At 41.2% G+C, this 26056-nt stretch overlaps 1 protein-coding gene across 1 annotated transcript; it reads right to left on the reverse strand.

The window, feature by feature from the left end:
• Positions 1 to 6374: 6374 nt before the first annotated feature.
• On the reverse strand, positions 6375 to 22119 carry LOC113018305 (scavenger receptor cysteine-rich type 1 protein M130-like; the record flags this gene model as incomplete). The annotated part of the gene is made up of 13 exons (XM_080295857.1): positions 6375 to 10284; positions 10389 to 10480; positions 11084 to 11413; positions 11586 to 11918; positions 11995 to 12300; positions 14276 to 14563; positions 14642 to 14947; positions 15728 to 16012; positions 17287 to 17592; positions 18373 to 18657; positions 19930 to 20235; positions 21390 to 21719; positions 21798 to 22119. Coding segments are annotated over 13 exons (3618 nt in total), but the record flags the coding sequence as incomplete, so codon positions are not given.
• Positions 22120 to 26056: the final 3937 nt, after the last annotated feature.

Consider the following 26056-nt stretch of genomic DNA (forward strand, 5'->3'; position numbering starts at 1 on the left):
TATAGAATTTGAAAAATAACAAACCTAAAAAGAAATACTAGGTACGAGATACATGAGTACCTATGATACGGTGATACTTTTGGCAAACGACCATTTGACTAACATGTGTGTCTCACCTGCTCTTGTTCATCTCTGTTCTGTCCTCATTCTCCATCTCCCTCTCTGTTTCTCTCTCTCTCTTTGTGCTGACAATCATCAAATATACAGATATTTACAAACTCTTCAGATAAAAACACAAACACTTTTTTAATTGTAACATCAAATCAGACTAAATGTTTATTTTTTTAGATTGATAAATATAAAAAACATATTTGTTAACTTTAAGAGTAAAGAGAGAAACTGTCTGTGTTTTTTAATTGCAAATGGCACCAAATTGTATCCAAAATTGAGCCACACTTATTGAGCTCCACAGTTCTTTTCCTGGTGTTTTGGTTGACATCTCTTGATTTTCCCATGTCACAGAAACAGGCTCTGTGTTTTGCCTTATATGCATCCACAGCTGTGCCACCAATTTACTCACATGGACTCTACTAACCTATCAGAAGCTTCTTCAGCTCAGAATCGAATCGTCTGGAGTTTCTTATTAATTAACAATAAACTTAGTGTACATGTACTCCTACATTTGATCAAAGTGATAAAAAACAGACAGCTCTGTCTCTCTTTATTCTGACATTTAACTAATTCAAAATATATTTCAATATTTATCTAAAACAAAAGTTTACTCTAAATTGATGTTGTACAGTAAAAATGTTTTATGTTTTCTCCCTAAAGTGTATGTAAATATCTGGTTACAAATGTGAATATCCTGCTGTGTACTGAAATCCCTCTTGGGCTACGTCCACACATACACGGGTATTTTTGAAAACGGAGATTTTCCGTTTTCGTTTTAAAAAATAATCCCGTCTACACGTAAAGGCAGAAATGAAGGAAAACGCTGCTAGGATCATGCCAAAGCAGCAGGTGGGGCTATATTCCTAACCGTGTAGAAATGTTGGCCAATCAGAAGTCTAGAAGCCTCGGCGGGAAAAAGTAAACAAAGCTGGGGCATAGAAGCAGAACCGAGTCGTATGTGTGGAGGGACAGTAACTGTGTGTGTATATGTAAGCATTTAAACACTGCAGAGAGTACAAGTAACAGTAACAGTATTGTAGAAATTCATTTCATCGAAACAATAACGTGGCACACACTGTAACGTCAAAAAAGGCACACATCTTTGACCCTGCGTTTTCTCCGTTTTTCTCGTCCACACGTAAATGCAAAAACGGAGTTTTAGAAAATATCCACCCTGCCCGGAGTTTTTAAAAATCTCCGTTTTCAGTGACCAAAAACGCCGTTTACGTGTGGACGAAAGGTGCAAACGCATAGAAAAATCTGCGTTTTCAAAAATACCCGGGTACGTGTGGACATAGCCTTGTTTTGCATAGAAATATACTGAACAACATACAAAGCATAATATATAAAATAACATTTACCTGAGTTTTTTCTTTGAAAGAACGCTCTAATGTCCATTCTTATATTTCAGTACATAACTGAAACAGATTTAGTCGATGAGGGTAAGAACTGAAAATATGAAATAAACACACGTAAGCTAAGACTCTCTAAAAAAAAAATAGCATTTGTTCGGCTTTTCATTTCGCCATTTGTTGATTCACTTGAACAGCAAGTAACGTAATATTGGTCAAGTGATCAGTTTGACATCAATCTTTCGTGATGCACCATCATATTTACATTATTTGTACAGTACGAATGATTTGCTTTGGTACCTGGTCAATAAGCTGTCCTTAGTATGGCTGGCTCCGTTTCTCCAACACTGCACTCACAGGCAGCAGCTGCCCCGCCCCCTCGCTCTGTCGCTTAGTGTCTGAGCTCGGATCATACCAATATCAGGGGGGATTCACGCACAGTCGTAAATTCCCACAGTGTGCACTGTGTGTTTCGAATATTGCTTGCACTTTTTGTTTTATACAGTTGTCAGCCAGGCATCTAACTATGAAAACATTACACTCCAAAAGACCCCGGGCTTCTGACAAAACAACCCGGGCTTAAGCCCAGTAAGCCACCCCCACGCTCCGCCCCTGGTGCCCACTACCACACATTTGGACTGATTTGTGACCACTGTTTGGGAGGGATGGTTATATTGTGTATCTGGAATGAATTTTAGGTCTCTACGTCCATCCCATGGGGAATGGGAGCAGTAACAAAGGTGTTGCGTTTATATTTTTGTTGAGTGTATTTGTGAATCCACATAATGAAGCTCAGTGATTCACCACCACATTGATATTGTGTGATATGTGACACAATGATACATATTGATGGATGTGTGTGTACATGTCTTTTAATCTGTTTGTTTTCTTCTGTCTTGTTGTCCAGTTGTTTTTGTGTCTCCCTCAGTTCTTCACTCAACTTCTTATCAGCTTGTTTTTGGTTCTCTGCCTGACAAACAAAGAGAAAATGTGATGTTTGAACAGGCAGCGACTTAAAGGCTCTTTAGAAATTTGGTATCATCCTTTACTGTAAGCTTAATAATAGACCCATACTTTTCTATGTCACAGATTTGTCTCGACAATAAGTCTTAAACTAAAAAAAAAAAAAAAAGGAAAACAAAACAAAAACACAAAAAGCACAATTAAACCTTTTACTTTACATAGATCTTTTGTCAAATGTGACAGCAGTAACAATACCTTCATTGTCATTCTTTTTATGATGAAATTTCATAACTTTCAAATAGTGACCCAAAATACACAAAAATGAAAATATACTTGTTTTACAGATGCAACAAGTTGACCTGTATCTCCTTAGATGGATATTAGATTTACAAGTATGGGTCAAATTAATGAAAACTAGAGAATCTTGAAATTTTATAAATATACATTATATATCTGTATTTTTATGGCACATGTGACAGTGCTCAACGGGGCCTTGACACTGGCACAGAAACTGTCTGTCTACGGCATTTGCCCAGTTTCACGTAGACACAGGCACACAGACACATGCAGGACTTTGAAAAACCTGCAGGTGTCTGAATCTTGAAATATTGAAATAGTAAAGCACCACAGGGGTGATGATTATGGTGCACATAAGGAACAGAGGTCATATAGAAGTCAGAGGGCAACTTCAAACAGACATAAGATATACACCTTCCAAGTACTTACAATGTAACAAAATAATCTAAACAAAATAAAACTATTTCTATTTTTTCTCCACTAACTGAAATTAAAACAGGGTTTGGATATGATAAGATTACAAAGGCACCTGACTGTTTCACTTTTAAAATCACCATTTCATCTAAACTATATGAAGATTTTCTCCTCTGTATTTTATATTTGAATAAATTTAAGATAAACCTCTTTTTCTCTGGTCTCCAGCAGCTTTTGCAGTTGTTGTTTCTCATCGTTCAGTGCATTGATGGAAGCCATGAGACTGTCCACCTGAAAAGGCACAAAGGCAACTACTACTACTGTTTCACTAATTGTGTGAAATCAAAATTCCTGATTTACGAATAAATTCTTTACAAATCCTACCATGTGAATTCATGGATTTTCTTTTCACATTCTGTCTCTCACAGTTGAAGTGTACCTCTGGTGCAAATTACTGACCTCTGTCATCATTTTAGGTGGGGGAACTTGCACAATCGGTGGCTGACTAAATACTGTTTTGCCTCACTGTATATATTCTTTTCTTTTCAGCACTTCATGCTTCAATAAGACAGTATATAATTAACAATTTATTTACCTCTACAGATGTGTATTAAGAAAAAATGAAAAACCAGTACAGTGAGAATTTGGGACTGAGATGTAATGCGAAGACGATCCATTTGGAAAAGAACGGAAGACGACTGAAAGTAAAAAGACAATTAAAAAAACAAAGAGAGAATGAGACAAGAGAGGTTTCAGCTTGACTGACACAAAATTAACTAGGAAAACAAAGCACTTGTCTGCAGACAAAGTTCAAAACTTTCCTAACCTAAGCAACTTGAAGGTGAACAAAGGTTTTCAATTGGTCATTTTACTGTCAGGGTGATGTCACTGCTATAACTACTAATGTGTCATGGCTTTAAGCTTTCACCTCTGTTCCAGTTTTCCTTACTGTGTTGCTGTCAATTATACATAAATAACAGCTGATAATCACCAGTATGCTTTTAAGTTAAGACACCACAGAACAGTCTCAAAATGATGTTTTCTGTGAAGTTAAGTTCTAAAATAAATTTTAGATAACACTAAAAAAAACAAATACATACCCGAATGCCGCCGTCCATTATCTCATGACACTGTGTAAATCATTGATAGGTATCTACGGAGCCTGGCAGTGTTCTTAAAGAGGACAAACTGCGATTCCTGGCCAGGTTTTAGCCGCACTGACTAACCTCTTGAGTTGTTGTTAAAAATAAGAGGGTTTTGCACAAAGTACAAGAAGAAAAGAATAAGAAAATAATGATGAGAGCTCTGAATGCAGACCCGATTTAAAAAAAATGCATGAAATAGTATGAAACCAATATTAATGTCACAGGGTGACGACTGTTGCATGTGGCCCATCCTTTAAAATGATCACACTATCTGTAAATAATTAACAGGCTCACAATATTCAATTGCTCTGTTTATCAGCAGAGTTTCATGCACTGAATTTAGTTTTTATTGTAATTAATGTGTCACAATTTTCCTAATGAAAACATTCAAATAGCACTGAATTCACATAGAATCGTGTTGTTTTCTCATTGAAAACAGAGTCATATTTAAGTGAAGAAGTGAACTTTGACAGTGTTGCCAGGTAACAGATTGGTGTCATAAAAGAATTCATCTGCAAACCTCAAGTGAAGCAATGACCTTGTGCAAACTATCATGAGGAGCACTGCTGGGCAAAATGTTATTTGACTTTTAACAGTTTGCAGGAACCACAATGTGAGATTATACAGCACTTGTATTTTACTTCTATTTTCAGTGGTGTCCATTCCAGGTGATTTCACCTGGAATCATTTGACATCCAAAGTATATAGATGATATATAATTCACTAATAATAAATGATGATAATGTAATATATTACATATTAAGGTCATGCGATTACAGCTGAGGACAGTTCACTCTCCCCCAAGTTTGTTGAAGCAATTTGTAACATACCAAAAACTGTAACTGTTTCTACTGTCACACTCCTACTATTACTACTGCTGAGCTCAATATATACAGTGTAACATTCACAATTTGATTTACAAGCAAACTGGTAGTTTGCAAAAAAAAAAAAAGACCCCCCCCCCCATTTTAGTCCACTTTACTCACGAACAGATTTTCAGCTCAGAGTCCTCTCTGTGTCCGAGCTGCTGCTGCAGCTGAAAAAGCCACAATGGACTCTGCTGCCTGTTGCTGATGAAGTGGTAGAGAACAATTGCGTGGCTATGCTAAATTGGGAATGCAGGAGCTGGGTGGCAAGAGCTTCTTATTGACATTAATATACCAGCTTCCCTCACAGCTATGCAACAGTTTTCCACACTGATGCTGATAAACTGTAAAAGAAAAGGCTGTCGTGTTTGCTGAAACATTTATTTATTTTTTTGCTAAATTGACCTATGTTTTGACCAAGTCTGAGCTGGGTGAGGGGTTGACCCAATTTAGCAGGACTGTTTCACTAAAGGCTTCACTACTTGCACAAAAGGTTTGCCAGCCATGCCTTTTCTGTGCAACACACAAATCTAGGAGAGGCACACTATCACCGCAAGCAGCACATCCACATCTGATAAACTATTTGAATATGTCATAATTGGATATTTTATTGTTTCTGTATAAATTCAGTTAATTTTAAGTCAATTTTAAAATGTTTAGTTTTAATAATAATATACCACAGGTAAGATTTCAGAAACTCAGTACTTGTATTACAATAAAAAAAAAAATTGAAGCAGTTCACTGAAAGTCCTCTAGATATCCAAATTCTCCTTAAATATGCGCATAAATAATTTAATGAATAATCCTTCCTTGTTTAAACGTGAGCTAATGTTTGGTTTCCCTTTGTCTTCTTTACATTTATAAACACAATAGATTAAAAATACATCATATACACATGTACAACACAGTTCTGTGATAGGTTGGTAGTATGCCTGTGCTGTGAGGTCCCTACCTCCACATGCTTATACCAGTGGACAGGTAGGTTCATATAATATATTAAATCTTATATGTTTAGTGTAGGGTAGAATTGTATATAAACTGGTAAAATATTAACAAAATGCTTATAAGGTTATTTCATGTTTAGTGTGCATATTACTTATTAATACAATTTGCACTTCTCTCAAACTCAATGTCAGTCTTTCTTTTGCTGTTTTTAACCAACTTAATTTGTACTTTTCTTAGTTTGTGGTGTGGGAGGAAAAAGGACCCAAAATGCAGGCAGTGACTGATGATACGAGTGACATTTATTTACAAGTGGCAAAACAGGCAAATGAGAAATGACTAAAGAAACCTAAACTGGGAAAACTAAATAACAAACCTGAGGACATACGAAACATGGTGCGGGGCAGAGAGCCGCAGAGCGAGTAAACGAAACACCATGGAACACAGACGAGCCAACAACAAACGCAGACCGACACCCACTATATATACACACACAAGGAGACCAGGAAATGACATACAGGTGGGAGACACAGCTGATTCTAATATACATAATGACTGGAGGATACAAGCTGAACACAATGACCACAGACACAGACCTTCAGAATAAAAGAGGAAATCCAAAACGCAAACTCAGGGACATAAACAGGGCATAAGGGGAGGACACAGGGTACCAAAATCAGAATAAACTGGTACAGAGGAAAATAATCATATGAAACCCAAAACGCTGGGTCAACGATCCAGCACCATTACAGTTTTTTATGTATCCGTATTTCAGAAGTCTCTTTGTACCTTTTAATTTTGTTCCCTTATCTGTGAGATTCTACTCGATGTGCCTCTTTTTCTTATGTTTTTAATTTTTGGTTATGCTGAAGTTATTTTGTGCATTTTATGTTCAATATAGGTATTTGTTGTGCCTGAAAATGAACAAATAAATGAAATGAAATGAAATAAATATATAAATTCCTGCACTCTCTCATATGTGTAGTTTTAGTTAATTAAAAGTACCTCAGTGCCTTGTATAAGTAATAAAATAGAAGAAAACAAATAAAATGTAGAGAACATGTTGCTTGTGGTCAGTGTGTCCACAGTGTGTGATGTCATATAAGATGCATTGCTTACTCCAGTAGGGCATGAGCATCACATTGTTGGTAGCCACATGCTTTCCTCATTATTAAGGTCTTTTCTGTTTCATATCAATTCTATCAACACTGTAACTAATATAAAAGTCATGCAAAAAAACAACTTGACTTTCTCTACAGAAATCTTATTCTGGACTAATATTGTATAGAATAAAACTGATATAGTTTTTGCATAGAATAGTTTTAATGTATTCTGTAATGACGGTAGGTGGATAACTTGTTCCTGCATAAAATTCTATACTTGTTTGTTATTTGTCAAATATCCTGCAGACTGTGGCTTTACTCTTTATTTTTTATTTTTATTACGCATGTGGTAAAATTTCTATCACAATTTCATTAATTTGTGCAAAGATCTTGGATAATTTGTTGCCCCATTTAATTGTATTACATTGAATATACACAACTCAGCAGAATAACCTTTCACTATAGACATAAGCATAGGAAGTGGGGGAGGTTTCTAAAATACAGTTATTACTTGGACATGATTGTGCTCCAACACTACTTGGCCTGTTTTTACTCTTGGCCATGCGTTACAGGTGCATGAATGTTAATGGTCATTTTAGCCTGTAGGTAGGTGGTTGCTAGGTAAGATTCAAGAAGTTTGAAAATAATAATTAAGGTAAAACAAGTGCTTATGTAGCACTTCTATCTTATGTAGCTTATGCGTGGGTGTAGTCAGAATTTCACATTGTAACATTAAAGGTTTCAGGGGTCTAAGATGTACTTGTGTGCTGAGTTTGGTTGCACAACTCCCGACCATTTAGGATGTAGAATTAAAATTACCATGTATGTCTTTAAAATTCAGAAAGTTTACAATGGTGACTGATAGGTTTGTAGCTCAACCCTATTCGCTGGAACGTTGAAGACAATTTAGTTACACAGCAAAGCAAGACACGAGTAGACAAAGTTCTTCATGTTTCTCGTGCACAGGAGAGACCTGGACAAACGCCGTTCCTTCACTTCCCTAAACCTGCTGGTTTGGAAGTCCAGCAGTTCATCTAAAAAAGGCATTATGTCTGTGAAGGTGAAGTAAGAGCAGATATAACCTCTCTCCTGACCTTAAGTTGTTTGTGCCTCCCAGAGTCTCCACAGACTACTAAGGATCAGACCTCTACCAACATGACATTGATTATAAAACTCTAAGCATACATGAGTAGATATTTCTAAGCATAAATGACAATCAACAAATCTAACAGTGACAGGAGCCTTCTGTATTTTGGGACTTGGATTTTTAGATCTCTCAGGTTGTCCTCTTCACTCTCAGCTGATTCATTTTTTTCTCACCTCCCAAAGCTGTTTCATATGAATATTATTTGTGGTCTAGCTGCAGGTAGAAAGACATTTGGAGAAAGCTCAATTTAAGACAAGAGAGTAATCACACACTTTTATAAAATACCTGGAGAAGTGTTGCCTTACAAACTGTTTAACTCACAATAGAAAAAAATTAAGGCAGTAATTATCAGTGGTTGACATTTTAGAAGACATTTTATTTACTGTTTATAAAAAAGCATGTTGTCAAAACTGGAAACATCAAAGTTATTCTGGAATTACTTTAATGCGAATTGAACAGTTTCTTTTTTTCTTGTTTAATGACAGAAATAATTAATAGACTAATGCAAATATTTTAACAGAAGTTCCAAGAAGATGGAAATGAAATCACATAACCTGTTAGCAATCTGACAGTTGGTCATTTATCTAGCCATAAAAATGAATCGTGTTTGATTCCAACTGACTGTCCAGAGTCTTTTCCTCCCTCTCAGTGTGCTCCCTTCTTTGATTCTGACCCATGATTTGAATTCTTTACTGGTGGCTAGTTCAGCTGACCAATTGAAAAGACATTCATATGGCTTATGGCTGAGATGCAGCAGGCTGGGTTTGAGTGGGGACTGTGGGGCTTTGCTGCAAGACTTCTGCTCTTTCCTGTCTATCATTCACTACTGATCTTTCACATAAAGAGAAATAGTTCAAAAAGAAAAAAAAATTCCTCAAGATACCAGAGGAGAGATACGCTTTTTTAAAGAACACGAGAAGCTGGAGAAATACCAAGGGCTCAGAGAAGAGCTCGAGAGGATGTGGAGGGTGAAGGTAATGGTGGTCCCCGTGGTAATCGGAGCACTAGGTGCGGTGACTCCCAAGCTAGGCGAGTGGCTCCACCAGATCCCGGGAACAACATCGGAGATCTCTGTCCAGAAGAGCGCAGTCCTGGGAACAGCTAAGATACTGCGCAGGACCCTCAAGCTCCCAGGCCTCTGGTAGAGGACCCGAGCTTGAAGGATAAACCGCCCGCAGGGGCGTGCTGGGTGTTTTTTTTATATTACACACAAGCAGACTCTCACATATACATATAAATGCATATACGTATACAAACACACACACACAGGTACGTATGTGGAGATATATACATGTATACATATAAATATGCATACATATGCAGACAGGAGATAGAAGACCAGAATAGCTACGACAGAATAAAAGCAATGTAAAAGAGATATTCAATCTAAACAGAATGTCCCGAACTAGATATTAGAATCAGTAGTAGGATAATATGAACATGATTAAATCTTTTTAAATGAGAGATTGTTTTCCTGTACTTCCTTCTGAAAAAATTTGAACACAACCCGTCACCTTTTGATTTTAACTGGGAGAGCGGAACCAGTAAAAGCATCTGAAATTCAAACTGCATTTGATATGTTTAGCAGCAAACAGTTGGCATGGAGATCAGAAAATCCAGAGAGATGCATAAAAACATTTATGGCTTAGGTATTTTAATGTTAAAAAAAAACAAACAAAAAAAAAACTACAGAATCATTCCAGCCTAATTGCTTTAATGGATCTTCAATAGAAAAAAGTAGAATCTTTGACTCAGCCAATGGGATAGTCACTTGTGAGTCAGCTCAGAAATTCATCAGGATGTGAGATGAACTCCTCAGAGGTTCTCTTCTGCTCCCTGAACTCCTTCCTCTTCAGCCAGCCCTCCTTCAGCTGCACCAACACCGAGGTTACGGTCAACCAGCTCAATGTTCTCCCGTCTGCCCAGCTTCCTCCCCCTGCTGGCCTGGAGAGACACAGGAGCACACAGACTGACTGCATCACTCCTCTCTTTAGCTCATTAAAACAGCCTGAGGGCTTTATTGTCAGATACAAACATATGTTCAGTACCTTACAGTAGAAATACAGGACAATGTTCTCCAGCAGCAGAATCAGTGGTAGGATGACCGCTCTGATGATGAAACCAGTGGGATCTGGAGGATCTGATCAAACACATTCACAGTCATCATGAGTCCAACAGCTGCTATTAAACACAAACTGCAGTGAAATCTTTGAGCATCACTTCCACATGGAGCTGCTTGTTGTGTCTGTAAGAAGAACATCAGAGACAAAGTACAGTTTCTCAAAGATCATCAGTCACAGAGTAGGAATAATGTGCTCTGAACACAGGAAGCAGAGATGGAGGTGTTTGGCCACAGTGACAGCAGACATATTTGATTTAGACCAAAGATAGATTTACAGGAGAGGAAGCTGAAAGCCACTGTAAAGCATGGAGGTTGACATGTTATGGTTTACTGTTGCTTCGCTGCCTCAGAGACTGGACATCTTTCAGTGTTTTCTTCAACTCTGCTTTGTATCAAAGAGAACTGGGAGATAATGTCAGATCATTTGTGTGAAAGCTGAAGCTGAATCTGAAGAGGACATTTTAGCAGAATAATGATCCTCTGGACATGAACAGATCCACTAATGAGTGACCACAGTTACAGTGGTAACGAAACATGCTCTGTCTTGCACTTTCTGCTCCGGTTTAAATACTTTCTATAAGTTTGTTTTTTTAGAATGTGTAAGTTTCTGCTTCAGCTTACCTGAGACAGACACAGACAGCTGGTGGCTTTCAGAGTAGAAGCTATGTGACAAAGCATGTACGTGATAAAGACAGCTGTAACTTCCTTGGTGGGCGGGGTCTGCTGCAGGAAACAGGAAGTGGGAAGAGTGATTGACAGCTGGCTGGGTGTAGTTGTATGGTGTGTTGGAGGAAGTGAAGGTGAGCTGGAAGAAGCCTCCAGGGTACTGTGGCTGAATGGAGCAGCTGATATTGAAGCTGGAGCCTCTAAAAACCTGAAGCCAATGCTGCTGGGCTTCAGACACCACATCCATGGAGGAAGACACAGAGATGATTGGCTGAACCAGCACTTCTGTAAATACACACAAACAATGAAATTTCCAATCAAGAAAGAGAAAGTGATGTCTGTGGAAACTTCCACAAACTTTACAATTCAGTCCAACAGAAACTGCTGAGCATCATTGTAACTGGGGAAGGAACACAATGGGAACATCACAGACGTACATGATGTCATTTATCATTACCTGAGCAGGTGATATCCAGAAAGGAGACACTGTCTAATACATATGTTCCTGGAATTATTTGTGATCTTCCTGATATTTTTGATCTCACACACTCTCTCAGAGTAGATCCAGATTCAATACAGTGATGTTTAATCTTCCACACAGAACTGTATGAGAAATCGTGTCTATATTCTATAGAAAGAGTAGAGCCACAGTTCAGATGTTCGCAGATAAGATATCCATCTTCTCGAAAAAAGAGACCATAGTCAGCCAGTGGTCTCCATTCTCTCACTTTCACCTCCAGTGTACCTGCACAGCGACTGGCTCCTCCCTCCAACCTGAAATCAATAAGTGCTGTATAAAAAGCAGAGTCATCAGTAAAATGATAAAGTGAGTTAGAACCAGATCAAAGCTGCAGCTCCTCTTCTACCTGAGCAGGTGAGTCCAACAGCTTTGCCAGGTGAGCAGCTTTTTCTAGCTGAGCCTGAGCTTCTACAGTCCAGGAGAGCAGACTCATGGCCTTCACACTGAAACTCTTTGCTCCACACTGGAGCCTCCACTTCTCCATAGAGCGCCCCTTGGAGGACTGAAGGAGGCCCACAGCTAAACTCCCTACAGACCACCTCTGCATCCTGCAGGTCAAAGTCAGCTTCACAAACTGAGGACCATTTCTGGTTAGACTTCACCTGCAGTCTGCCTGAACACAGACTGGAACCATTCAGCAGCCTGACAGAGTCTGCAAAGATCAGAGAAGATCAAACATAGAGAGATCAGAGACAGCAGACACACAAGAAAAAGATGGCAGCAACCAACTATTCACTTATTCAAACTTTCAGTATATAAAAGTCAGAGGTCCAACAAAAAAGCTAAAGGAGCTTAAGATAGAGCTGAAGCTTCCACATTAGAAATGTTTGCTTCCAGAGCTTCAGTGCAAAGATATGCCAGTTAGTTATAACGTGTTGCACAGCTGGATCAGCTGTCAGACCGACTACCAACATCACACAATGTCTTCTCTGATAGGCTGATAAACTCCAACAGGCCTTTATTTGTTTAGAAAAGTGACCTGACTGACAGAGCTAATTATTAGCAGCATTATTACTGTTGTTGTTTTCATTATTTCATATTTCCTTCAAATCTTCTAGTTCATGTAAAGATCAGTGTTATTAGTTCTGATGTTTATCTGTTTGCATGATTCAGATCTGCATAATCAAACATCACACAGCTGGAAAAACATTTGGTAACTGTTACTGCTGCATGTGAAGAATATAGATTTATAGAAACTCTGAGTCTGATTATGAGCCCTGTGAGCTGGTCAGAATGTTTCTGTTCTGGATGATCCAGTCTGCATCTGTAATGTCTGCAGAGGTGAGTCAGCCTACATGATGATCATGGATTCATGTTTACTCTTGGTCAGCTGGGATCAGTGAGCATATAGGTCACAGAAATCCTAAACGAGGAGGAGACGAGTTCGAACTGGATCATCTCTGCAGCAGGAATGTTTTACTGGCTACGAGGCAGATTTACTACCTGGGGTAAATTACTGTGATACTGCAGTCACAGGGTGTTCTACTTACAGTACACCATCACCATACAAGCAGCAGCCAGTTCACTTCAGGAATAACCAGCAATCTGCAGAGAGCAGCTCAGAAACCAGCAAAGCCAATGAGGGAGAGAATGATGCAGGAGTGTGAGCTCAGGTTTTACTGTTGTGTGGAAAACAGTGATGCAGCTCAGATTAATGAGATGAGGCTGAAGGAGGATCATCATGTTTGTGGTATCAGGAGAACTATGCTGGTAGAAACTGCTGGGACTGTGTGAAGTCCTAAGGAAGGAGACTCAGTTCGAGATCAGGGTTAATCAGAGGACAGCTGCATGATGTGGAGCAGCTGAGCTGTACGGCGTGCAGAAGAACACTAACACGATGAAGCCTTTCTGTGAATTTCCAGCATTACAGAGTGAAGATCTACAGCACAGAGCCAGTTTTGGCCCTGTGCTCACGGCTCTGAACCATCCACCTCTGATAATTACACACTTGTTCTGACAACATCTCGGACTCTTATTCTAAATAAATGAACAATAAAAGCAACAGCTTTTTGCAGACCTGAATATGTCTCACTGTGCCTGATTCATTTAGGTACTTTCCTCCCTAGATTTTGTGCTCTGAAGATGAAACTCCTGCTTTTGCAGTAAGGCCAGCCTGAGAAACAGGCCCATCCTCTCAGCCACTGGTAGTGTGCCTCTTAGGTAGATCCTCACAGCAGGTTTTTAACACCAACTCGTGTTTTCTTCTGCTGCAGTAAATCTATCCCCTTATGTTCATTTCCCTTTAAAATTCTGGCCTTTGTAATGAAGGCATAATTTTCCCAGGCTGCTCTCAGTAATTTAACATGCATCAAATAACAGAGGTAAAATATATCTGGCTGAAGTAAGACATGCAATTTATAGTTCTGCGTCTGGACGTTGTAGTCAGTGACATTTAGGAGTCAAGTGTCAATGCAGTTGGAGTCTCTGCACACCACTCTTATCTTTTCCCAACTCTTAATCAACTCTCCAACAGACTGTCTTTGATGTCAAGACAGTTCACGGTTCACTGAGATCAACTAAAAGTGGGTAGGAAAAGATGAGAGGTAGATGTTTTGATCATTTAAATGTAGTCCACGTCTACTGGACCCAGCTCTGATTATGCCATTGATGATGTCACTGAACCTTACCGGAGCAGGTGAGATCCAGGATGGAGGATACAACAGTTGATTTTAGGCACTCTATTTGACCAGATTGAAAGTGAACACAGTCAGGTTTGATCTCCCACACGGATCTGTATGGGAACTCTTCTCTTTCTCCTACATAAACAGCAGAGCCACAGCCCAGATGTTCACAAACAACAGCTGCTTCCTTCAGGGTCCAGTCAGAGCCATGCACTAGTCTCCATTCTTCCAGGTGTTTCACCTCCAGTGTACCTGCACAGCGACTGACTCCTCCCATCAACCTGACATGAGACTCTGAACAGAAATCAGAGAGTCATTAATGAAAGAATAAAGTGAGTTAGAACCAGATCAAAGCTGCAGCTCCTCTTCTACCTGAGCAGGTGAGTCCAACAGCTTTGCCAGGCGAGCAGCTTTTTCTAGCTGAGCCTGAGCTTCTACAGTCCAGGAGAGCAGACTCATGGCCTTCACACTGGAACTCTTTGCTCCACACTGGAGCCTCCACTTCTCCATAGAGCGCCCCTTGGAGCACTGAAGGAGGCCCACAGCCAAGCTCCCTACAGACCACCTCTGCGTCCTGCAGGTCAAAGTCAGCTTCACACACTGAGGACCATTTCTGGTTAGACTTCACCTGCAGTCTGCCTGAACACAGATTGGAACCATTCAGCAGCCTGACAGAGTCTGCAAAGATCAGAGAAGATCAAACATAGAGAGATCAGAGACAGCAGACACACAAGAAAAAGATGGCAGCAAACAACTATTTACTTATTCAAACTTTCAGCATATAAAAGTCAGAGGTCCAAAAATAAATCAAAAGGACAAACACACAATGGTAACAGACACGCAGCTGAATAAAAGTGGATAAAAGTGGGCAAACAAAAAAGTGACAACAAAAACAGGTGCAATTATCAAGCAGAATTTTACTGGGCTCAAGCCTTAGGCTGTTTGTCATCATGCTATGGGGTCTCCTTGCTTCTTTCACTTCCATCCTTTCCTCAAATCCCAGTCACTCTCAATGAGGATGTGACAGAGATGTGAGGACAGAGGAGCTGCAACTTCCAAATAAGATATGTTTGCTTCCAGAGCTTCAGTGTGAAGAGATGTCAGTTAGTTATGAGGTGCTGCACAGCTAGATCAGCTGTCAGACCAACTACCAGTCACACAGTGTCTTCTCTGATAGCCAATACAATCCAACAGGCCTTTATTCATTTAAAGAAGTGACCTGACTGAGAGAGCTGATTATTAGCAACATTATTACTTTTGTTGTTTTTAATAATTACTTCATATTTCCTTTAAATCTTCTAGTTCATGTAAGGATCAGTGTTTTTAGTTCTGATGTTCAGTTGCTTTAACTGTTTGCAACTTAATGTGAGGATGCAGGATAGCGCAATATAAAAAGCACCATTTGTCCATGCTACACAGCTCCGATGATGTCATAGTTGATATCATTAATAGGCTTACCTGAACACTTGAGATCCAAGTTGTAAATGGAGGAACCTAATGTTGCACACTCCTTCAAAGGAGTTCCAGAATGAACACAGTCAGGGTTGATGTTCACATGATCTCCCGATAAGGAGTTCTCTCTGTGTCTTACAAAAACAACAGAGCCACAGCCCAGATGTTGACAGAAAACAGCTGCTTTCTTTAGGGTCCAGCCAAAACCAGATACTGGTCTCCAGTTTCCCTGGTGGTTGAACTCCAGTGTACCTGCACAGCGACTGGCTCCTTGCACCAATCTGACAGGCTCTAACAGAAAGCACAGAGTCATCAGTGAAAGAATAAAGTGACTTTGAACCAGACTAAAGCTGCAGCTCCTATGGGCTCAAAATGTGGTCATAAATATTTTGTACTTGTAAATCAGTTTTGTATGTGTAAAAAGAATTTGTGTGTGGACTTAGCCAAAAAAAAAAAACCTGCAAGTAACAAGTACAAATTTTGACCCTATTTTTCTTCCTTTCATCTGATTGGTCAATGTCATGTCAATCACAAATGTAACAATCCAATCTGAGAACAGATGGGTTTGGCTGTCGGAGCGGCACTTTTTTGAACTGCAGGTCTTTGAAGGGTAAAGCAGTTTGAAGCTGGAGGATCTCTATATAAATATCCGATAGCAGCTAGGTCCCCTAACTTTCAGCAGCTGTTGAAAGGATAAAGTTGTGGTATATCAGTGGTTAGAAATACCATTATTACTTTAGGATTAGTTTAACACAAAGTCAGGGCTGACCCGGGACCATTGCTGTGAGTCACAGTGCGCAGCATAAAAGTCCTTTCACAATGGACGCAGGATGTGCTGCTAATGCTAACTGCTAACTAAAAGCAAAGGATCCAGAATTTGTTGCGTTGGCTGCTGGGCTCTGTGGGTTTTTGCAGCAGCTCTACCTGTACTAGATGCACCTGTTCCTTGTCTTTTCTATCTCTGACTTTATGTGAACTACAAGAGTTTCTGGGTTTTTTTGCTAGTTCTTCAAATGTTCAATAAAAACATGTATGCTAATTCATAACGAAGAAAGCTTTGTAATGAAGACTGTCATTACCAAAACACTGCCCCCCCCCCACCCACGGTCCGCAGCACTGTTGAAAAGGCTGTGGAAGTCCCTGTATTAAACACGTAGACCTGTGACACAAAAATCACCAAACTTGGACGACCACAGACTGTTTTCCTTCGTGGTGGTGAAGGAAAACGCTGGGCTGGCATGTAAAAGGGCATTTATTCCCTTCAAAGACCTGCAGTTCAAAAAAAGCGCCCCTCCGACAGCCAAACCCATCTGTTCTCTGATTGGATTGTTACATTTGTGATTGACATGACATTCACCAATCAGATGAAAGGAAGAAAAATAGGGTCAAAATTCGTACTTGTAACTTGCAGGGGTTTTTTTTGGCTAAGTCCACACACAAATCTTCTTTTTACGCACACACAAATTCCTTTTACACATACAAATCCTGGTTTACAAGTACAAAACTGATTTACAAGTACAAAATATTTATGACCACATTTTGAGCCCATACAGCTCCTCTTCTACCTGAGCAGGTGAGTCCAACAGCTTTGCCAGGCGAGCAGCTTTTTCTAGCTGAGCCTGAGCTTCTACAGTCCAGGAGAGCAGACTCATGGCCTTCACACTGGAACTCTTTGCTCCACACTGGAGCCTCCACTTCTCCATAGAGCGCCCCTTGGAGCACTGAAGGAGGCCCACAGCCAAGCTCCCTACAGACCACCTCTGCGTCCTGCAGGTCAAAGTCAGCTTCACACACTGAGGACCATTTCTGGTTAGACTTCACCTGCAGTCTGCCTGAACACAGATTGGAACCATTCAGCAGCCTGACAGAGTCTGCAAAGATCAGAGAAGATCAAACATAGAGAGATCAGAGACAGCAGACACACAAGAAAAAGATGGCAGCAAACAACTATTTACTTATTCAAACTTTCAGCATATAAAAGTCAGAGGTCCAAAAATAAATCAAAAGGACAAACACACAATGGTAACAGACACGCAGCTGAATAAAAGTGGATAAAAGTGGGCAAACAAAAAAGTGACAACAAAAACAGGTGCAATTATCAAGCAGAATTTTACTGGGCTCAAGCCTTAGGCTGTTTGTCATCATGCTATGGGGTCTCCTTGCTTCTTTCACTTCCATCCTTTCCTCAAATCCCAGTCACTCTCAATGAGGATGTGACAGAGATGTGAGGACAGAGGAGCTGCAACTTCCAAATAAGATATGTTTGCTTCCAGAGCTTCAGTGTGAAGAGATGTCAGTTAGTTATGAGGTGCTGCACAGCTAGATCAGCTGTCAGACCAACTACCAGTCACACAGTGTCTTCTCTGATAGCCAATACAATCCAACAGGCCTTTATTCATTTAAAGAAGTGACCTGACTGAGAGAGCTGATTATTAGCAACATTATTACTTTTGTTGTTTTTAATAATTACTTCATATTTCCTTTAAATCTTCTAGTTCATGTAAGGATCAGTGTTTTTAGTTCTGATGTTCAGTTGCTTTAACTGTTTGCAACTTAATGTGAGGATGCAGGATAGCGCAATATAAAAAGCACCATTTGTCCATGCTACACAGCTCCGATGATGTCATAGTTGATATCATTAATAGGCTTACCTGAACACTTGAGATCCAAGTTGTAAATGGAGGAACCTAATGTTGCACACTCCTTCAAAGGAGTTCCAGAATGAACACAGTCAGGGTTGATGTTCACATGATCTCCCGATAAGGAGTTCTCTCTGTGTCTTACAAAAACAACAGAGCCACAGCCCAGATGTTGACAGAAAACAGCTGCTTTCTTTAGGGTCCAGCCAAAACCAGATACTGGTCTCCAGTTTCCCTGGTGGTTGAACTCCAGTGTACCTGCACAGCGACTGGCTCCTTGCACCAATCTGACAGGCTCTAACAGAAAGCACAGAGTCATCAGTGAAAGAATAAAGTGACTTTGAACCAGACTAAAGCTGCAGCTCCTATGGGCTCAAAATGTGGTCATAAATATTTTGTACTTGTAAATCAGTTTTGTATGTGTAAAAAGAATTTGTGTGTGGACTTAGCCAAAAAAAAAAAAACCTGCAAGTAACAAGTACGAATTTTGACCCTATTTTTCTTCCTTTCATCTGATTGGTCAATGTCATGTCAATCACAAATGTAACAATCCAATCTGAGAACAGATGGGTTTGGCTGTCGGAGCGGCACTTTTTTGAACTGCAGGTCTTTGAAGGGTAAAGCAGTTTGAAGCTGGAGGATCTCTATATAAATATCCGATAGCAGCTAGGTCCCCTAACTTTCAGCAGCTGTTGAAAGGATAAAGTTGTGGTATATCAGTGGTTAGAAATACCATTATTACTTTAGGATTAGTTTAACACAAAGTCAGGGCTGACCCGGGACCATTGCTGTGAGTCACAGTGCGCAGCATAAAAGTCCTTTCACAATGGACGCAGGATGTGCTGCTAATGCTAACTGCTAACTAAAAGCAAAGGATCCAGAATTTGTTGCGTTGGCTGCTGGGCTCTGTGGGTTTTTGCAGCAGCTCTACCTGTACTAGATGCACCTGTTCCTTGTCTTTTCTATCTCTGACTTTATGTGAACTACAAGAGTTTCTGGGTTTTTTTGCTAGTTCTTCAAATGTTCAATAAAAACATGTATGCTAATTCATAACGAAGAAAGCTTTGTAATGAAGACTGTCATTACCAAAACACTGCCCCCCCACCCACGGTCCGCAGCACTGTTGAAAAGGCTGTGGAAGTCCCTGTATTAAACACGTAGACCTGTGACACAAAAATCACCAAACTTGGACGACCACAGACTGTTTTCCTTCGTGGTGGTGAAGGAAAACGCTGGGCTGGCATGTAAAAGGGCATTTATTCCCTTCAAAGACCTGCAGTTCAAAAAAAGCGCCCCTCCGACAGCCAAACCCATCTGTTCTCTGATTGGATTGTTACATTTGTGATTGACATGACATTCACCAATCAGATGAAAGGAAGAAAAATAGGGTCAAAATTCGTACTTGTAACTTGCAGGTTTTTTTTTTGGCTAAGTCCACACACAAATCTTCTTTTTACGCACACACAAATTCTTTTTACACATACAAATCCTGGTTTACAAGTACAAAACTGATTTACAAGTACAAAATATTTATGACCACATTTTGAGCCCATACAGCTCCTCTTCTACCTGAGCAGGTGAGTCCAACAGCTTTGCCAGGCGAGCAGCTTTTTCTAGCTGAGCCTGAGCTTCTACAGTCCAGGAGAGCAGACTCATGGCCTTCACACTGGAACTCTTTGCTCCACACTGGAGCCTCCACTTCTCCATAGAGCGCCCCTTGGAGCACTGAAGGAGGCCCACAGCTAAGCTCCCTACAGACCACCTCTGCGTCCTGCAGGTCAAAGTCAGCTTCACACACTGAGGACCATTTCTGGTTAGACTTCACCTGCAGTCTGCCTGAACACAGACTGGAACCATTCAGCAGTCTGACAGAGTCTGCAGAGATCACAAGAAGATCAAACAGAGAGATCAGAGACAGCAGACACACAAGAAAAAGATGGCAGCAAACAACTTATCAAATGGCCGGTACGTAGAAGGGACCCAAAGCTGACTCAATTCGCAAATATTTTCACATAAAAACATAAGCCTTTAATCACTTTAATCACAAAAGCCAGGCATGGAGTACATTGGAAAGTGGAGAGCAGGGAACTCTGCCAACCAGGTGAGTGTCATGATGATAAGTGCACCACGATGTCCAAGCTTAACTCTCTTCAGCAACCACCCACCAGGGCCAAAAAATGATTTTCCAGGCTGCTCATCATAACCCAACGGCAGTGATGTGACAAAACGCTGACGTGAACATGGCCGGAATTTCTTAGCTGGACATCTAGGGGGATGGTCTGTGTCCAGCCCTGTGTGTCAACTTGTGAGCCAAACACCCATACCAAAAGTATTTTTGTGCCTGCTACCGTCAATGGAGGTCACGTTTAGTGAAATGGCATGCACCTCATTGGGCCATTTCACCAGGGTGCACGGGAATATTGCTTTGTATTGGTTCTGGTGGATTATACAATGCAATATCCTGAGACAGTGCCCATGCCCATCATTTTTGCAAAGCCTGTGGTGCAGGCACAATTTCGGGTCATCTCACGAGCCAGCGTCTCAAAAGTGATACTGACTGACCACGGCAATGTTCATGTGTCACACATGATCTGTATGAATTACTGCACATTAAATCTCTACAGACCAGCATCTACCACCTGCAGACTGACGGGGTGGTGGAGTAGCTGAATAAGACTTTAAAGTCCATGATTCACAAATTCATTCATGAGGATGAACACAACTGGGATAGCTGGGATTTTCTTCCTTTGAGTTCTTGTTTGGCAGGAAGCTGCAGGTGGGTGTTGAACCTAATTAAAGAAAACAATTTCCAAAATTCCCATTTAGAATAGACCTGTATTCTCATCTCATCTCCTCCAGGTGCATTTAAGGAAGTGGATGATCCATCATGTTGGAGAAAAGGGAACGATTTACAGGTGACAGGAGGGGAGAGGATGTGAGAAAGCAGAAGTTAGAGTAACAGAAAACACCCATTGTCTACCCTACCAACCTTGATATGATGATGATGTTGATATCACTGATAGGTTTACCTGAACAGGTGACATCCACGTGGCTAGGGTATTCTGTCATAATATGTACTCCATATGGAGGTCCAACATGTGATGTTAAACACTCTCTCAGAGCAGAGCCTGACTGAAGACACTCAGGTTTCATCATCCACACACTTTTGGCTATGTATGGTAACCTGTTTGTATTTCCTGTATAAACAGCAGAGCCACAGTCCAGATGTTCACAAATAACAGCTGCTTCCTTCAGGGTCCTGTTAGAGTAAATCCCAGCTACTTGTCTCCACTCTCCCAGATGTTTGAACTCCAGTGTACCTGCACACCGACTGGCTCCTCCCACCAGCCTGAGAGGCTCTGGATAGAAAACAGAGTGACATCAGTAAAATGATAAAGTGAGTTAGAACCAGATCAAAGCTGCAGCTCCTCTTCTACCTGAGCAGGTGAGTCCAACAGCTTTGCCAGGCGAGCAGCTGTTTCTAGCTGAGCCTGAGCTTCTACAGTCCAGGAGAGCAGACTCATGGCCTTCACACTGGAACTCTTTGCCCCACACTGGAGCCTCCACTTCTCCATAGAGTGCCCCTTGGAGGACTGAAGGAGGCCCACAGCCAAGCTCCCTACAGACCACCTCTGCATCCTGCAGGTCAAAGTCAGCTTCACACACTGAGGACCATTTCTGGTTAGACTTCACCTGCAGTCTGCCTGAACACAGACTGGAACCATTCAGCAGCCTGACAGAGTCTGCAGAGATCAGAGAAGATCAAACATAGAGAGATCAGAAACAGCAGACACACAAGAAAAAGATGGCAGCAAGCAACTATTCACTCCCAATTGACGGGGTGGCTATAGCTTGTGTGATAGAGCAGGTTGCCTAGTAACCAGAAGGTTTGTGGTTTGATTCCAGTCTGCATGCCAAATATCCTTTTGGCATGCAAAGACTGGAGCCCATGTTCCTCTGAATGTGTATGAATGTTAGATAGTAAGCACTTAGAAACAGCAAAGAAAAAAAAGTGCTTGTGTTAATGGGTCAATGTACAAGTTGTGTGCTATAAAACAAGTGCTATATAAGAACCATTTACTGATTCTAACCCAGCACCACTACAACATGAATTTATCATTAACAACGTAATACAGCGTTATAACAGCACTGTTATAACGCTGTATTACGTTGCTGCTAATGTGTCAGCACTCCCAGTAACTTCCACTCCTAGCCATACTTTAGTCACTGATTTGTTCCTGGCTGGCTTTAACCTTCAAGCCTTATCCACAAAACAGTGTGAGGACTCCAAGTGGACAAGGTGGTTCACAGAGGAAAACATTTAATCTGTGAATATGAAACTGATCAAGTTCTCATCCTAGCACTGTTGCCGCACAGTAAGAAGGTCCTGAGTTCAATTCCACCATCAGGCCCAGGTCTTTCTGTGTGGAGTTTACATGTTCTCCCCGTGTTTGCGTGGGTTCTCTCAGGGTACTCCGGCTTCCTCCCACTGTCTAAAGACATGCAGTTTGTGGGGATAGGTTAATTGAAAAATCTAAATTGCCCATAGTTGTGAATGCTGGAGTGAATGTGAGTGCGAATGGTTGTCTGTCCCTGTGTGTTAGCCCTGTGACAGACTGGCGACCTGTCCAGGGTGTACCCCGCCCTGAAAAAGGGAAGCAAATGGATGGATTTACTTTTTCAGTTGCTTACTGGATTATATTTAATTTTACACTTATTGAGCCCTACATTTTTGTTCTTTTCCATTTGTGAAAACTCGATATTTTACCTGGTTTTCACCTGTCTCTGATTTTTTTTCCTGTGATATTTTATTTTACTGTGTTTTTCATGTTTTGGCTTCTTTAACACGGGCATTTTTCAGCTTTGTGAAAGATAATGTTCATCTTGCCTTATTCTAATATCTTATCCTATTTGTAGATCAGTGAGAACCTAAATTAAGCTGTCTAGAAGGAAAATGCTGAAATGGTCATGGAGTTAAAGAATTTTCTAAGATGAAGGATTTTTTGTGACTCTGAGATTTGTGCAGTTGAAATCTATTTTAATAGCTTCACTGAAACTTGAGTGTGCTGCAGTTCTTTGGATTTGGTTTTGTTTGTTCAATTCAATTCAATGTATTCATACAGCACCAAATCACATCAATAGTCACCTCAAGGTGCTTTATATTGTAAGGTAGACCCTCCAATAAAACATATAGAGAAAAACCAAAAAAATCATATGACCCTCTACGAGTAAGCACTTTGGCGACAGAAGGAAAAACTCCTTTTTAACAGGAAGAAACCTCCAGCGAGAGCGACTGTCATGACCGGTTGGGGCGAAAGAAGGAATAAAGGATAAAAGACATCCTGTGGAAAAAAGCCAGAGATTAATAACAAGTATGATTCAGTGCAGAGAGGTCTATTAAAACATAGTGAATGAGAAAGGTGACTGAAGAAGAAATACTCAATGCATCATGGAAATCCCCCAGCAGCCTAACCCTATTGCAGCATAACAAAAGGAGGATTCAGGGTTACCTGATCCAGCCCTAACTATTTGCTTTAGTAAAAAGGAAAGTTTTAAGCCTAATCTTAAAAGTAGAGATAGTGTCTGTCTCCTGAATCCAAACTGAAAGCTGGTTCCACAGAAGAGGGGCCTGAAAATTGAAGGCTCTCCCTCCCATTCTACTTTTAAATACTCAAGTAAGCCTGCAGTGCGAGAGCGAAGTGCTCTAATGAGGTGATATGGTACTACAAGGTCATTAAGATAAGATGAGGCCCGATTATTTAAGACCTTGTATTTAGCCTTTGATTCTGCATTTAACAGTGAGCCAATGAAGGGAAGACAAAATAGGATACATATGCTCTCTCTTTCTAGTCCCTGTCAGTATTTTTCATTAACTGTAGTATTTTCAGGGAGTTTTTAGGAAAGTAGTCCAGCCTAGAAGTAATAAATGCATGAACTAGTTTTTCAGCGTCACTCTGAGACAGGATATTTTGCTCATTTTAGAGATGTTGCACAAATGGAAGAAAGTAGTTCCGCATATTTGTTTAATATGTGCGCTGAAAGACATACCCTGGTCAAAAATGACTCCAAGGCTCCTCACAGTGTTACTGGATGCCACGAGCAGGAAACGCTCACAGATTATTCCATGGGCTGGAGAGGGTGGTGCCAGTAGAGAGGTAATGCATTGCTTAAGCTGCAACATGTGAACTCTGAGGTATTTGAAGCTGTCCACTCTCTCCACTGGGCACTCGTTGATGACAGGGGTCTGGTAGTTCCTCTCCTGCTTAGTGCTGAAGTCCACTATCAGCTCCTTTGTCTTACTGACGTTTAGAAGGAGGTTGTTCCTCTGGCACCAGTTCTCCAGATTCCTAATCTCCTTCAGGTAGGCCGTCTCGTTGTTATCAGAGATCAGGCCCACCACGACGGTGTCGTCAGCAAACTTGATGATGGTGGTGGAGCTGGTAGTGGCCACACAGTCATATGTGTACAAAGAGTACAGCAGGGGGCTCAGAACACACCCCTGGGGGGCTCCAGTGCTGAGAGTGGTGGAGGCTGAGACATGTCCGCCCATCCTTACTGCCTGTGGTCTGCCAGTTAGGAAGTTGGAGATCCACTGACACATAGATGAGCTGAGTCCCAGATGCTCCAGCTTGGTGGTGAGTGTGGAGGGAATTATGGTATTAAATGCAGAGCTGTAGTCTATGAAGAGCATTTTAACATAATTCCCCCTTCTAGTGTCCAAGTGAATAAGTGATGTGTGGAGGAGATGAGAGATGGCATCGTCTGTGGAACGATTTGGACGGTAAGCAAACTGTAGTGGGTCCAGTGTGTCTGGTAGTGAAGAAATGATGAAGTCTCTGACCAGGCGTTCAAAGCACTTCATCACTACTGAGGTGAGGGCTACAGGGCGATAGTCATTGAGAGAAGCAGGGTGGGGTTTCTTCGGGACAGGAACAATGTGCGTCAAGTGCGTCCTTTAAAGTGGCCACCGATTGATCAGTCCAGCACGCGATCTTCCTCTGAACCGGAACTTCCTGTTTTAGCCTTTGTTTGTATTTTGGCATGAGGAAGATGGCGGCGTGATTGGATTTGCCAAACGGAGGGCGGGATTGTGCCTTGTAGCCGTCCTTGACCGTAGTGTAGCAGTGGTCCAGTGTCCTTTCACCTCTGGTGGGGCAGGTGATGTGTTGATAAAAGTTCGGCGCTGCGCGTTTGAGGTTGGCACTATTAAAGTCCCCCGTCACAAGCGCAGCGTCCCGGTGTTGTGTCTGGTGCTGTGTGAGTGCCTCATGCAGCTCGCATAAGGCGGTGACCGTGTCCGCCTGTGGTGGAATATAAACGGCACTTACAATGACCGATGTAAATTCTCGAGGTAGATAAAAAGGACGATACATGATGGACAGTAGTTCCAGATTTGGTGTGCAGGAGCGTGTGAGAGAAACAACGTTCGCACTGTTGCACCAGTTGTTGTTCACCATTAAACACACGCCGCCTCCCCTTGACTTCCCCGAGTCCCGTGTCCTGTCCATGCGGTGAACCGAGAAGAACTCGGCCGGCTGGATGGCGTGGTCCGGCACCGCTGGGTTCAGCCATGTCTCGGTGAAGCAGAGGAGATTGCAGTCCCGAATGTCTCTCTGGAACTTTATCCTGGCCCTGAGGTCATCAAGCTTGTTCTCCAGTGACTGGACGTTGGCGAGCAGGATGCTAGGCAGAGGTG

This window comes from Astatotilapia calliptera, chromosome 3 (assembly GCF_964374335.1).
Source record: "Astatotilapia calliptera chromosome 3, fAstCal68.1, whole genome shotgun sequence".
NCBI lineage: Eukaryota > Metazoa > Chordata > Actinopteri > Cichliformes > Cichlidae > Astatotilapia > Astatotilapia calliptera.